The sequence below is a fragment of the Leopardus geoffroyi genome, chromosome C1, assembly GCF_018350155.1.
Source record: "Leopardus geoffroyi isolate Oge1 chromosome C1, O.geoffroyi_Oge1_pat1.0, whole genome shotgun sequence".
Lineage (NCBI taxonomy): Eukaryota > Metazoa > Chordata > Mammalia > Carnivora > Felidae > Leopardus > Leopardus geoffroyi.
The window spans coordinates 98,974,966-98,987,718 of record NC_059328.1 but is presented as its reverse complement, the minus strand read 5'-3'; the positions used below and the strand labels follow the sequence as shown (position 1 = coordinate 98,987,718).

At 46.1% G+C, this 12,753-nt stretch overlaps 1 protein-coding gene across 1 annotated transcript in view; it reads left to right on the top strand.

Moving 5' to 3' along the window:
• Nucleotides 1-2,310: 2,310 nt before the first annotated feature.
• The window catches only part of CASQ2 (calsequestrin 2), a 65,064-nt gene continuing 54,621 nt past the window's right edge, over nt 2,311-12,753 (top strand). The window contains exon 1 of the mRNA XM_045478767.1: nt 2,311-2,810. Coding sequence (XP_045334723.1) covers nt 2,577-2,810 — 234 coding nt within the window. The 5' untranslated portion in view covers nt 2,311-2,576. The remainder of the gene's footprint in view (nt 2,811-12,753) is intronic.

Genomic DNA, 12,753 nt, shown 5'->3' with positions numbered 1-12,753 from the left:
AGAGCTTCTCTCTGTTAACATGCAGTTGGTCTAAAGCCAGACTTGAAGGCTTAAACTACATTTTCCAAATGTATTTCTTTTCCTTGGTACTTTTTATCAGTTTCAAGTCAAGAAATTCAAAGACTCTGACTTTAAATATTTCCAAATTTTTCAGTAAAATTTTAAAAACCTTTCATATTAAGAAAAGTGGGGCATATTCTAAATAAAGGTAACCCTGTGAGATTGAGACAATGGGAACAGGTTTGGGAAACTGACCTGGAAAAGACAAGACATACATTGTTTCACTCGGAAATCTTGTTCCTGGGAAATTTTCTACAGAAAGCCGAGATCTCAGGTGCTTGCCAATGACCTGGAAAGTTAACCACGCCTTAGAATGGCTATTTTTGGCTCCATTTTTAAAAGCAGAGAGAATTCACCTTTAGAAAGAACTGAAGGTTTTCGCGTGTTCACTGATGGGTTCTTCAAGGTCCTGGCTTCCTGGACATGAAAGTGTCCTGACAGCTCCTTGTCACCCTACTTCTCAGCATAAGGCCCTCTGGATGTAGAGGAGGGGCCTGGTCTTCCTCGAGTAGGGTGACAAACCTCTTTTCCTTCAATCCTCTGTAAGTGTTGTGCATGAGTGAGTCCTCACTCTTTCCAAAGCCGATTTTCCAACCAAAGGAAGACAAAACTTTGGTCCAAATTTTAAGAGCCATGGACCACTCTAAAGAGTGGAAAGACATGACTGGGCTGTTGTTTGACCAGAAAGGATGGTCGAGGAACCACTTAAGAAATTGCCCTGAGTCGTAGTTAAAGCAGCCAGCAGCACCTGGAATCCTCCCACTGGCAGTTAGGAAGGCTATTTCAGACAAGTTGCTGATGTCTCTGAATCTCAGTTAGCTCACCTGTGAAATGAGCGCTTATCAACTCTGCCCCAATTGCCTGCTTGGTTCAAGGAGAAAGTGGACCGGAAAGGATTCACAAACCACTATTATTAGAAACTGACAAGTCTTATAATAACCTATGCTCCACCATCTCCAGTGAGAATGAAGTAAGTATAATAGCTACCACGCACCTGCTTTGTACAATGCTTTTCCATCTCTGTGTTCCAAACCTTACAATATAGTCATAATTATCGTCATGTGACAAGGCAGGGGGAGGAACTGAGAACCAGAGAGAGTGAGTGACGCTTCAAAGTGCATCCAGCCATTAAAAGGCAGAACGGGGAGGGGCGCCTGGGTGGCGCAGTCGGTTAAGCGTCCGACTTCAGCCAGGTCACGATCTCGCAGTCCGTGGGTTCGAGCCCCGCATCGGGCTCTGGGCTGATGGCTCAGAGCCTGGAGCCTGTTTCCGATTCTGTGTCTCCCTCTCTCTCTGCCCCTCCCCCGTTCATGCTCTGTCTCTCTCTGTCCCAAAAATAAATAAACGTTGAAAAAAAAAAAAATTAAAAAAAAATAAAAATAAAAAAAAAAAAAAGGCAGAACGGGGATTGGAGCTGTCATCTGTCCAACTTCCAGACTCTGTGTACCAGTCTGTCTTTAATGAAGAGGAAAGGGACAAAAATGATACATTAGGGGTTAAGGTAAAAAAAAAGAGATATAACAGAGATGGTCTGTCATAATCTAAGAGAGTTTAATCTAAGAGAGTTTCTGAGGAAGACTGTTGAACTTTTACTTTATTTAAAGTATTTTAAATTTATTTTAAAATGGAGATGGGTCTTCCTGGTGTCAGCAGTGTTCAGCTGTGGGCAGGGGTGGAAGGAGAGGAACTGAGGCCCCAGGGCGGGGGGTCTGACAGGGAGGGTGTCCCTGTATCCCTTGCCCAGTGCCTGTCAGGGCCATGTGAGCATGGCACAGAGGCCACCCGGGGCCCAGTTCCCAAGAAGAGAGGATGGGGGGCAGGGAAAGGCAGGTGCAGAGCGTGAAGTCCGCCTGTACTGGACTGTGTGAGCAGTGAGTAGGTAGGGGGACAGGCAGCCCACCCAGAGGGGACAGGCTGACTTCTCTCCTTAATTGAACGATTCCGAGGCCTGGGTGGCCCTGTGTACATGCAGACGTCTCCACTAGCTTGTCTCGTTTACGGTCCCATCTCTCTCCCCTCTCATCTTTTCTCCCTCCTTCTTGAGTTTCTCTTCCCTGACCTTGCTGTCCTCCTTATTCCTTGTGCACGAGTTCTCCTGTTTCCCTCCTGCCTCCTCCCTTGCTACCCCTCTGACAAACTGTATCAGCGAATCCCTCAACAGTGTCATATCTAACTTTTTTTTTTATTCATTGCATGATTTATTTTTAGCCTGAGACAACTGCATCCTAAAAATGGAGTTCCTGATGAGACAGGGGCTGGGCCCAGTTATGCGAGGTATCTGGGGCCTGGCCCGGCCCGGCCCTCAGTCTCCGCACGCCTGTGTCCTGTGCCCAGGAGTACTAGTAGCTGGAGCCCAGGCAGTGGAGAGTTGGTCCTCCGGGCCCAGGAGGGATAGAGAGGAGGGACCAAATCTGCCTCTCTGCTCCCCTGCTTCTTGCAACCAGACCTCTGAGAGTCTTCCGGCCACTTGCCTGCCCTCAGTCTTTCTGGGAAAGTGAAACGAAAACTGTTCCCAGATGAAGAGAACGCACCTGTTCATCGTGGGGGTCTACCTGCTGTCCTCCTGCAGGGCAGAAGAGGGACTCAACTTCCCCACGTATGATGGCAAGGACCGCGTGGTAAGCCTCACTGAGAAGAACTTCAAGCAGGTTTTGAAGAAATACGACTTGCTCTGCCTCTACTACCACGAGCCCGTGTCTTCAGACAAAGTCGCGCAGAAACAGTTTCAACTGAAAGAAATTGTGCTGGAGGTAAGCAGGGGGCATGCTGACCACCTTGTCCCAGCAAGCACGGGCTGGCCAGCGGCCTGGGGATGTGGGAACGCAGGAGCGGAGACTGTGTCCTGAAGTCCGGCTGCATTTTAGTCTCATGTGAATCTGAAGATATTTTTGTTGCAAAGCTGGGGTGTGTGAACAACGCAGGGTGGGGCCTGACTCCTAAAATAGGGACAATCGAATGTGTTGCACAATGCATGGGTCTGATTTAAAATCTGTCCCATGATGGTCCTCTTGGTTTTTCAAGGGCAATAGTCCCAGCAACTATTTTTCTGAGATAATTTTAAAAGTTTGTTAAGTGGTCTTGGGTGAAATGCATTCAGAGACGATTTTGGTTTCATTCGGTGTGCTAATTCCCCACTTTCTGCTCCCTGAACTTTTGCCGCAATCCTGGAGAGACAGGAGGCTTTTGACCTTGCTTCTCTCCATGGGTCAGCCGGGGAATATCACTAAGTGATCTTTGTCTCTTGTGATCTGGGTTCAGTCAACATTGCACAGTGTACATGTGTGAAGATCTTTAGCTGCACGTTCACTAATTAACGGGAATTTTTTTTTTTTTTTTGCCTCAGAAAGTTCTTGGTGTGAGTTCAGGGCAGATGCTGAAGTCAGTTCTTGTTTTATCTGCATTACATGGCCTGTCTGTTAAGCCTGGCACTGTGGGGCCCATCCTCTAATCCTTGGTGAGGGCTCCAGGGCCAATTTCTGCAGCGCCTCCTGGACAGTGTAAGGTCACTTACACTTCAGGAGCACCTCTGAGTGCCAGGAATTCTAGTAGTCACCAAGATCCCTTATCAGCCCCGTGTCCAGCCCAGGCACAAACCTGCGGAAAGAGACATTTGAGAATTACAGCAGCTTGTTAACTAGCACCTCAGAAAGCTCAGCTTGATCAAATATTGTGATTACGAGAGTTACCATGTATGAAACTCATATAAACTCATAAAAAAGATTCAAATAAACTCCATGAAAGCCATGTGGCATATAGTCAAATATGTTGGATACTTTAAAAAGTACTTCAGAATCCTCAGTGTCTCCCGATCATCATACAAGCACCTATTCTCAGAGCACTTATATGTGGCGGTCTGGTCATTACAGAGAGCTCAGGTTGACAAAAAACTAAGCGTTTAGAAAATATCGCCACTACCATTATGTTTTGTCTCAGGCTTATCCTGGGGGCTGCAAGTGGACGTTCATCTTGTGGGTTGCATGCAAAGAGAAAGCAGGAACAGTTTTTAGATCTTTGTGCTATCTATGGGAACATTGCAGGCTGGAAAAAAAACCAGGACGTATAGCATAGCTGCTACTCAGCCCCTGAAATCCTCGCTCATATCATTGTCTCTGTCTCAAACTGCCATACTCAGTTATTGAGAGACTGAAAAAGTTAATTGAAGGCATAAAGATCCTACCCTATATGCTCATCACTGTCTGGCAGCCTGGAACTCAAAAAGAATGCCAGTACCAGCAATGACTTCCCATTTCTGATGCCCCATCATATTAAAACACACATGCACACACACCTACACATGCACACACGTACACACACTCTCCCCCAAGAATGTATCTCCCGCAAAGACCTAGGGCCCTGAGAAGGCACTTTCCCCTGGGCTCACCATCCCTTCACGCCCCTTTGATCCAAGAGTGCCTGGCAGAGACCCATGGGACATAGTTGATGCCCTGCAGGGTGCTAAAGCTGAGGTGGGCATCCTTAGGGGAAAAGGACACAGAACTTGGGGTTGGGAGATCTAGATTTATATTCTGGCTTTGCCTTTCCTGGGCACATGACATAGGGCAGATTGCTTAATTCCTCTGGGTCTCATTTTCTCATCTATAAATATAGAAAAAACCATCATACATGCTTAAGAGATAATTATGTAACAATAATTAAGATTTAGTGAATGCTTACTGTTTACAGAGACGGTTCTAAGCACTTTGTATATGTTAGCTAGTTTAATCCTTACAGTATTTCTGTGACATAGGTACAGTTCCCATCCCCATTTTACAGGGGGATGCTGAGGCACAGAGAAGGTAAGTTGCCCAGGGTCACCCAACTAGTGCAGGCAAAGGTGGTCTTAGCCCCTGCACTGCAATATTGCTAGAACCAAATGAGACAGTGTTCAGTTAGCTGCTAGATACTCTGTTGAGGATTTCTTGGAGTCTGCCTTAGAGTTGCTCTGCCGCGGGCCCAGACCTGGTGAGGCCAGCTGTATCACACTCACGGTTGAGAAGGGCATAGCCCTGGAGGGAGGCACTACTTATGCAGATGCCCCGATCAGGCAGGAGACCATGCTCCCTTAGTGAGGATGGAGGTGAGGGGTGGGAATGGAGGGAGGTTTTGGGGGTGTTGGGGGTACCTGTCAGGTGCAGGCTCTTTCTCAGGGTCCAGGACAAAACTGATTCCATGAATCCCATGGGTAGAAAGAGAGTGACTTAAGCCTCTACATTTTCTTCATAGTCAAAACAGTTATTTTGTCCTCTGAATTCCCTGGACCTGAGACCTGCATGAAGGGAAGTACACTGCCTGTTCCAGCGCGGTGGCTTTAGGGGGATAAGAGGCAAGGACACAGCCCCCAGCCAATGTCCACAGGAAGTGAGGTCTCAGCCATGGGTGGACAGTGCAGGGGACAGTTGGCTCCTCTCCTCCAGCCAGTTCAGGAAGGTGGCTTCTGGTGTCTCTGTGTCATAATTCACCACAACCTAGTACTCAGGGACACATACACAACGGAAACACAGATTTCATGGGACAATACTGATTATTATTTGGAGAAATACTTGGGTTTTTAACAAAATTCTTTTGTCTTCTGTTTTATTCTTTCTGTTCTAGTCTATTCTGTTTGTCTTCATTAAAAAAAATATTGATTCCAATCTATTAAGTTGATTTCATTCTACAGTTATTAGTTGCTACCCCCCAGTTGAAACACCTGAGACATGTTTAGGGATTAGAAGCTCATGACCTGTCATGTAAGGGCCACCCCATTCTGCTAAAAACCCAGAGGAACTGTGGTCATGTATATATTTTGCCCACCGTTCTAAGGGATGACAAGAAAAATGACCCAGAAACATCCCCCTCCACAGGGTGAGCAGGTCACTCCCTGACTCAGGGTCTTGAATGCTGATCAATCAGTCATTTGTCTGTTACTTAGAGGTTGGGTCTTGGGATAGATGCTGTGGACACAGGAAAATGAGACCCTCAGGTGGCTCTTGACCTATTATGGAAGAAGGGCAAATAAAAAACTATAGTGCAATGGGGTCACTGTTAAGAGTAGAGCAACTTAGGGGCGCCTGGGTGGCGCAGTCGGTTAAGCGTCCGACTTCAGCCAGGTCACGATCTCGCGGTCCATGAGTTCGAGCCCCTCATCGGGCTCTGGGCTGATGGCTCAGAGCCTGGAGCCTGTTTCCGATTCTGTGTCTCCCTCTCTCTCTGCCCCTCCCCCGTTCATGCTCTGTCTCTCTCTGTCCCCCCCAAAAAATAAATAAACGTTGAAAAAAAAAAAGAGTAGAGCAACTTAGAAGGTACTCCCAGAGCACAAAGAACAAGGGCCCTGCTTCCCAGGAGAGACACGGAAGGTATAACAAGGAAGAACTGGTTTGTGAAAACGAGGAAAATTTACCAGGCCAATAAGCAAGGGCTGGGGAGGGAACCGCAAGAGCAAGGATTCTGACAGCCCTCGGGGATCTTCCCACCCGATTTTCCTAAAATTTGCCCATGAGGGTCTCATTCCTTTAGGGGAGGATTTTTCTCCAAACACAGTTAAGCCCCTCTGAGAGTAGCAGTCCTTTAAAATGTTGCCAGTCACTTATACCTGCATCTGACCACGTTTGAGTCCCGTGCGGGAACAGGGTTTGACAAGGGGGAAGAGGAGTAGGGAAAGAATAGAAAGTCACTAAAAGCTTGGGCAGAAAAAGGGCAAATTAAATGTCACCAGGTGACACCGAGCTCAAACTGCTTTCTAGTTTGGCCGCGGTCTGTCTCTGGAGGGCACCAGGGGCAGTGCGTGGTAGCTAGTTCTATAGAGAAGTTCTGTAGAGGCTGGCTGAATGGATGCCATGTTCGAGGAAACGTTCTCTTTGAACACCGTCTAGATTGTTCTGAACCTTTACTTCACAGCCGTGGCTTTGTAGTGACAGGACTCAGGCAGCTGGGAATCCCGATTCCTGGTTGGGCATTTTATCCACAAAATAGTACATGCTCACTTAGAAATGTCGGAATATATGGAAAAGGAAAAAGAAGGCAATAAAAACATCCACCCAGAAAGCAACACGGTTCACGTTCTGATAGATTTCTCCCCCGTACTTTCTGTCTATATGTAAACGTACAGTTTTCAGTGGGTTTATACCAATTATACAGTTTTGTTTCCTGCTTTTTTCACTTCAGTACATTGTATTTCTGTGTCACGAAAGAGTTTAATATTCTTGACAAACAATGTTAAGGCTGGCCTAGCACTCCATGGTATGACCATGCATATTCTTAAGATAAGTTGTCCATTTGGGGAGGTTGACACAATTTTCAGTTTCAAAAATCTTTGTCTGTTGAGGTTTTCATTGTAGTGTTAATGAAAATTCTTTGATTTTTAGCGAGATGGAATGTTCCCATAAAATTATCTGCCATTTATATTTCTTTCTCCCATGAATTATTTTTCGGTGCCTTTCCCCCATTTTCCTGTTGAGGTGTCAACACAATTATAAAGGGAGTTGCCATGCTGCATGCTGTTTCCTTCAGCTTCAGCCCAGACCATAACTGAGTTACACCACAGCAGCCAGATTCTGTTAGCCTCACCGGACTCAGGCACAGGAGGAGGACGTGACCGGTGATTTTGATTCCCCCTTGTCCTTTTGTTTCTTGCTTCTACTTTTCCCTTGAAACTGCCGTGCAAGTTACTGCTGCTATCACGCGCTCTAGAAAGGGTGTCACAGAAAGTCCTCCAACATTACCCATCTGTCTTGGGTCAAAATACTTGAGAAGTGGTGCGCTCTAACATGGGCTTCCGAGTCAGGTAGACCTGGAGCCCCATTCCTAAGGAAGATGCCCCTCTGCGTTCGGGCTCCATGTTGGTGACGTAGAGACGGCAGTGGTGGCTTGGCAAGAGCACAGCTTCTGGCAAACAGGAAGTACTTCACAAATACCAGCAACTTGCAGTCCGCACTCCACTCTTGAGTCACGATTTTAGACGGCCCCAGCCTAACCCTATCACTTCACACACTGAAGACACCAGGCCACTTTCAGAGAGCTCGGGATTTGTGACACGGTGCCATGTTGCTTTTTCGTAGGCAGCTAAGCCCCAGAGAGGACGAGTGGCTTGCCCATGATCACAGATTCTTGAAGCACCCCCTCCCCATGTTCAGCTCTCCCTCTGCTTTCCCGTGCTTTGCCAAGTCTGTGCCTGATGCACTAAGCCTCTTCGCCAACACCGTTTATTAACTAGGCCCCTTCCACATTTTCAGTTACAGTGCAGACACTCAGCCTACCGAGCCACCCAGGTACCCCTCATGTTCAAAGCTGATACTGTTAAGTGTGTACATGTGTTTTGTGGGCGCATGCAAACAGGCCAACCCATAACCAATATATATTTATTGGATTAGGAGAAGCCTTGGGGGATCTTCTCAGGCAAGTTACTGAGCGATTTGGAACATGAAAATAAGTATCGTGAATCCCTGAACAGAAATATTAATTCACCAAATACCCACTGCCCTTACCAGACTCTGAGTAACGTTAGCATGAATAAATGAACAAATGAGCCAGTGAACGAGTGATGAGCAAGCTGTGCCTTCCTCATTGTGAACAGTGAAAACTGGTTCAGTTGCTGAGGGGGAGCTAGGTCCCTTAGGCAGTCCCTAGGGCAGGCAGCCCAGGGGCCTGCAGGAACAGCCACACCATCCTGGTAGTTTCATGCCAGGTTGACTTGGTATTCCTGTTATTTTCAACAGGCCTCAGCTGGGGTGTGAGGTCCGAGGCTGCTCCTCTGTGTCCCCCTCTGGGGACCTTCTCTTCTTCCTGCTTATGGAAGTCCGACTTCCACTCACCACATGAAAGTTGCTGCCATCCGCACACAATCTGCCCAGTGGCTTTGTCCTGGGCCCTCTTAGATATTGATTGCAGGATGGTCACATAAAATTATTGGAAATGGCCTATCCACCAGGAAGAGGACAGCCTGTTGTTATGACCAATTTTCCAGGACTGGTAAGCAGATTATTTTCCAATAATTTTAGATGGTGACTCTGGCACAGATTATGCATGAGGCCCTGTGGGGCTGGGGGAGGCCGGTTCCACCATCTGTAGCAGAATCAAGGATCAGAATCCTGGGCCATGTCGGCCTCTGGGTTCTGCCACTATTTAAGCAAATCTCTTGCTGCTGCTGCTCTGAGTCTACCAAGGTCCCTAACAGACCGAGCTCCCTTCTCTATTCAGAACCTAGTCTCCTAATCGATTTGCACATCGGTGAAATATCTTCGGCTGGGAGCACAACCTCTTCAGACCCACCGTGCGCCCAGTGTCGCTGACGTGACTCTCGTGTGCGCTTTCTGAGCATGGCCGTCCCCTTACATCTGACCTCAGTTGAGGGAGCCATGCTCAGGAAAAGCAGACAGCTGGAGTTCAGAGTGCTGAAATTCCCTGACACTTGCTTTTGGATCCAGGGCAAGTCACAGATGAGCCCCGCATTTTGCTCCTCTGCTAAACCAGTCGTGTAGTTTCTATCAGTGAATGAGAAGACTTCAATGAAAGCAGGTGAATGGAAATTTCTCATAACATTATAAGAAGCTGTACACGTATCAGGTATTATTATTTGGTTATGCTGATTACTGTTTAGGAGGTTCATCTATGTAGGATGCCTAATTGAGGGTCTGAAATATATACCCAGTGCTTATCAACTGCTAATTCTCTTCACCTGTTGCTCGAAATTTAGACCATGTTCTTGGCCGGTTGCAATAGGTCTCAACCTTGGCTGCATATTGGAATCACCATAGAATTGTTAAAAACACTGGTGCCTGGGTCTTCTCCCCCCAGATCCTGATTTCATTGATGATGAGGTAAGAGATGATATCTATGTACTACAGAATTTAAAAGCTCCCTGGGTGATTCTCGCGTGCAGCCAAGTTTACAGGCACTTGAGACTTGATGCTCAAAATGTGGAACCCAGAGCAGTTCCAGTGACATCACCTGGGTTCTGGTTCCATTTAAATGGCATTTCCCAAGTGATTCATAGGCATGTTAAAATTTCCAAAGCATAGTACTGGCCTCTTGGGTTAGAGAAATTTTCTAGATGACCAGAATTGTGTTGTAATTGCTTGACCCTTTGTCTCTTGCCTCTCTCCAGTGCTATTGGACCGGTTAGCACACCTCTGGTTTGAACTGCTGGGATAAGTTGGTTACTGGGGCTGTAGGGATTCAAATTTGCTCTGGGTCTCACCCAAGCCTCCCAGTGCACTCCCGCTGTCCTCTCTGATTCACACTTTGACCTCCTTAAAAGGGGATGAATGGGCTCATGGGAAGCCTTACCCTACCTGAGAGGTTTCCCTTTGAGTTACAGGGTTTTCTAAGGTCAGATCAGAAAGTAATCTTCAGTCAGGGTCCAGCATTTACCTTCAGAAAGACGAAAAACATCTATTGGGTTGCTGTGTTGCATTGCCCTTTTCTGCCAAGAAATGACAAATCAGAGAACCCTAGAGAATAGGGGATACTAAGGTGTTACCATATTTAACAGAAAACTATGGGGGCGCCTGGGTGGCGCAGTCGGTTAAGCGTCCGACTTCAGCCAGGTCACGATCTCGCGGTCCGTGAGTTCGAGCCCCGCGTCAGGCTCTGGGCTGATGGCTCAGAGCCTGCAGCCTGTTTCCGATTCTGTGTCTCCCTCTCTCTCTGCCCCTCCCCCGTTCATGCTCTGTCTCTCTCTGTCCCCAAAATAAATAAACGTTGAAAAAAAAAAAAAGAAAAAAAGAAAACTATGAGAAAACTGGTTACAGCAAACTCGTGAGTGTTCTATAAGGTGAAACTTAGCCCATGGCTCCCCAAAGAGAAACATTCACCCTTTCATTGATCCATCAAATATTCATACCCGCTTCCTTACAAAATGCAGATGGCATGGCCCCTTACAGCTAAGGAGATGTTCTTTCATTAATGCTAAGAACTCACCTTCAAAGAACTTTAGTTCTTTGCTTAAATGGCATCTTATGAAAGAAGGTATTTCCCTGACCTCCTACACAGATCACTCTCTGAGCACTCCTTTTGACCCGTCTTCCCTACTCTGTCTTTTCTCCATAGAGCTTGGCTGGCACGGTGCCCGTTGTGTGATGCCCTTAGAGAATGTAAAATCCACAAAGGCAGAGGCAAAATGTTCTCTTCATTGCTGTATGCCAGCACCTACATTAGCATCTGACTCAATGGTGGGCACTCAGCGGTGTTTGTTGAGTGAATGTTAAGTGAACAGAAGAGAAGGAGGAGAAGGGAGATAGCACTTGTTATGAATTTACCATGAAGCGTACCCAGTATGGGCGCTTTATATATGTTACTGTACTTAACTCTTAACAACATTTGTTCGCATCATGTGCCAAGAACTGATCCTGAAAGTAGACTGCCCAAGGTCACAAAGCTATAAAATGGCAGAGCATGTATCAGGATTTGAATTCATGTCTGTTTGGTTCCAAATGACATGTTCCTTCCACTAAACCAAGGAACAGCTGAAAGGGATTGCTTTGTGTTTGTAAGCAAGGCCAACTTAAAAAGGGACAAGAGTCTTTAGCTTGTATTCTGGATTCTCACCCATGCTTGAGCAACATTTAATTGTACAATTGGATTATGTTGAACCAAAATGACCAGTGTGAGCAAATGGGCTAATGCTTAGCACCTACTTGGGATTTAATAAAAATCCAGAAAACACTGGATGGATGGATGGATGGATGGATGGATGGATGGATGGAAAGAGAGGGAAAGGCAAGCAATTATAAATGTGTTGCCTATATTGAAAATATATTTGTCCTTGATCTCTTTTTAACATTAAATTTATTCCAAAAAAGCATTGAGTGGAATAGTATAAAATTAGGTTGACTCTGTCAGATTCAGGGACCTGTTTGTCATCTTTGCTTAATCCCACTGACATAGGGGTAAAACTGATTTTTTTTTTTAAACCACAGGACTCTCAGTCCCAACTATATATCCAGCATAGGCAGAAACTTCTGGGCTCTGTGAGGCTGACCCTGCCTTCAAACCTATTTAGCACTGGCAAATGTCCCCATGATTGCATTCCTAAACCCCAGGAGAGGAAGGCAAAATTAAGTTGCTGGAGTCGAGTAAATCTACAGATGGAATTATGTGGGAACTGTGGGCAGAGAATAGCAACACACACAGGATTCAGGTATTTCTTCCAACTGTTCACTGCCCAAAAATGGCATTCTCCAAACTTGCACCTGCTGCCCTCTGTAAAACTGGATGAGGTCAGGCTTATTTTGGTTTGGCTTTGGGAACGAACCCTCACATAAAGCCAGTCCTCTCTCCCACGATGTATAACCATGCCCACTCTTAAATTGCAGATCTCCTTAGAGCCCAAGTGCCGCCCAAATATTTGATGAGAGTTTGCTGTGCACTTCCCAGGGGCAGATGTTGGAAAGACAGAAATGCTATTATAAGATCATGGCTTGAGTTGACGACAGTGAAATTCTTCCTTCCATATACAGATGGAATAGAGATTCACAAAATGGAAAACACACTGTTGACTCAGAACTTCTAAACCACTGGAAGTTTCTTCTCTCACTATGTTACTCAAGTCTGGCCATCAAATCCCTTAGGTAGACCTTCTCCCAAAGTTAAACATGTTTAAATGGAGACGTGAGATACCATAAAAGTCACCACTATAAAACTATCATAAGATAAAGCAGTAAAATAAAAAGTCAAAAATAAAATGTTTCAGAATCACTCAGTTTTTCTTTAAAAGCA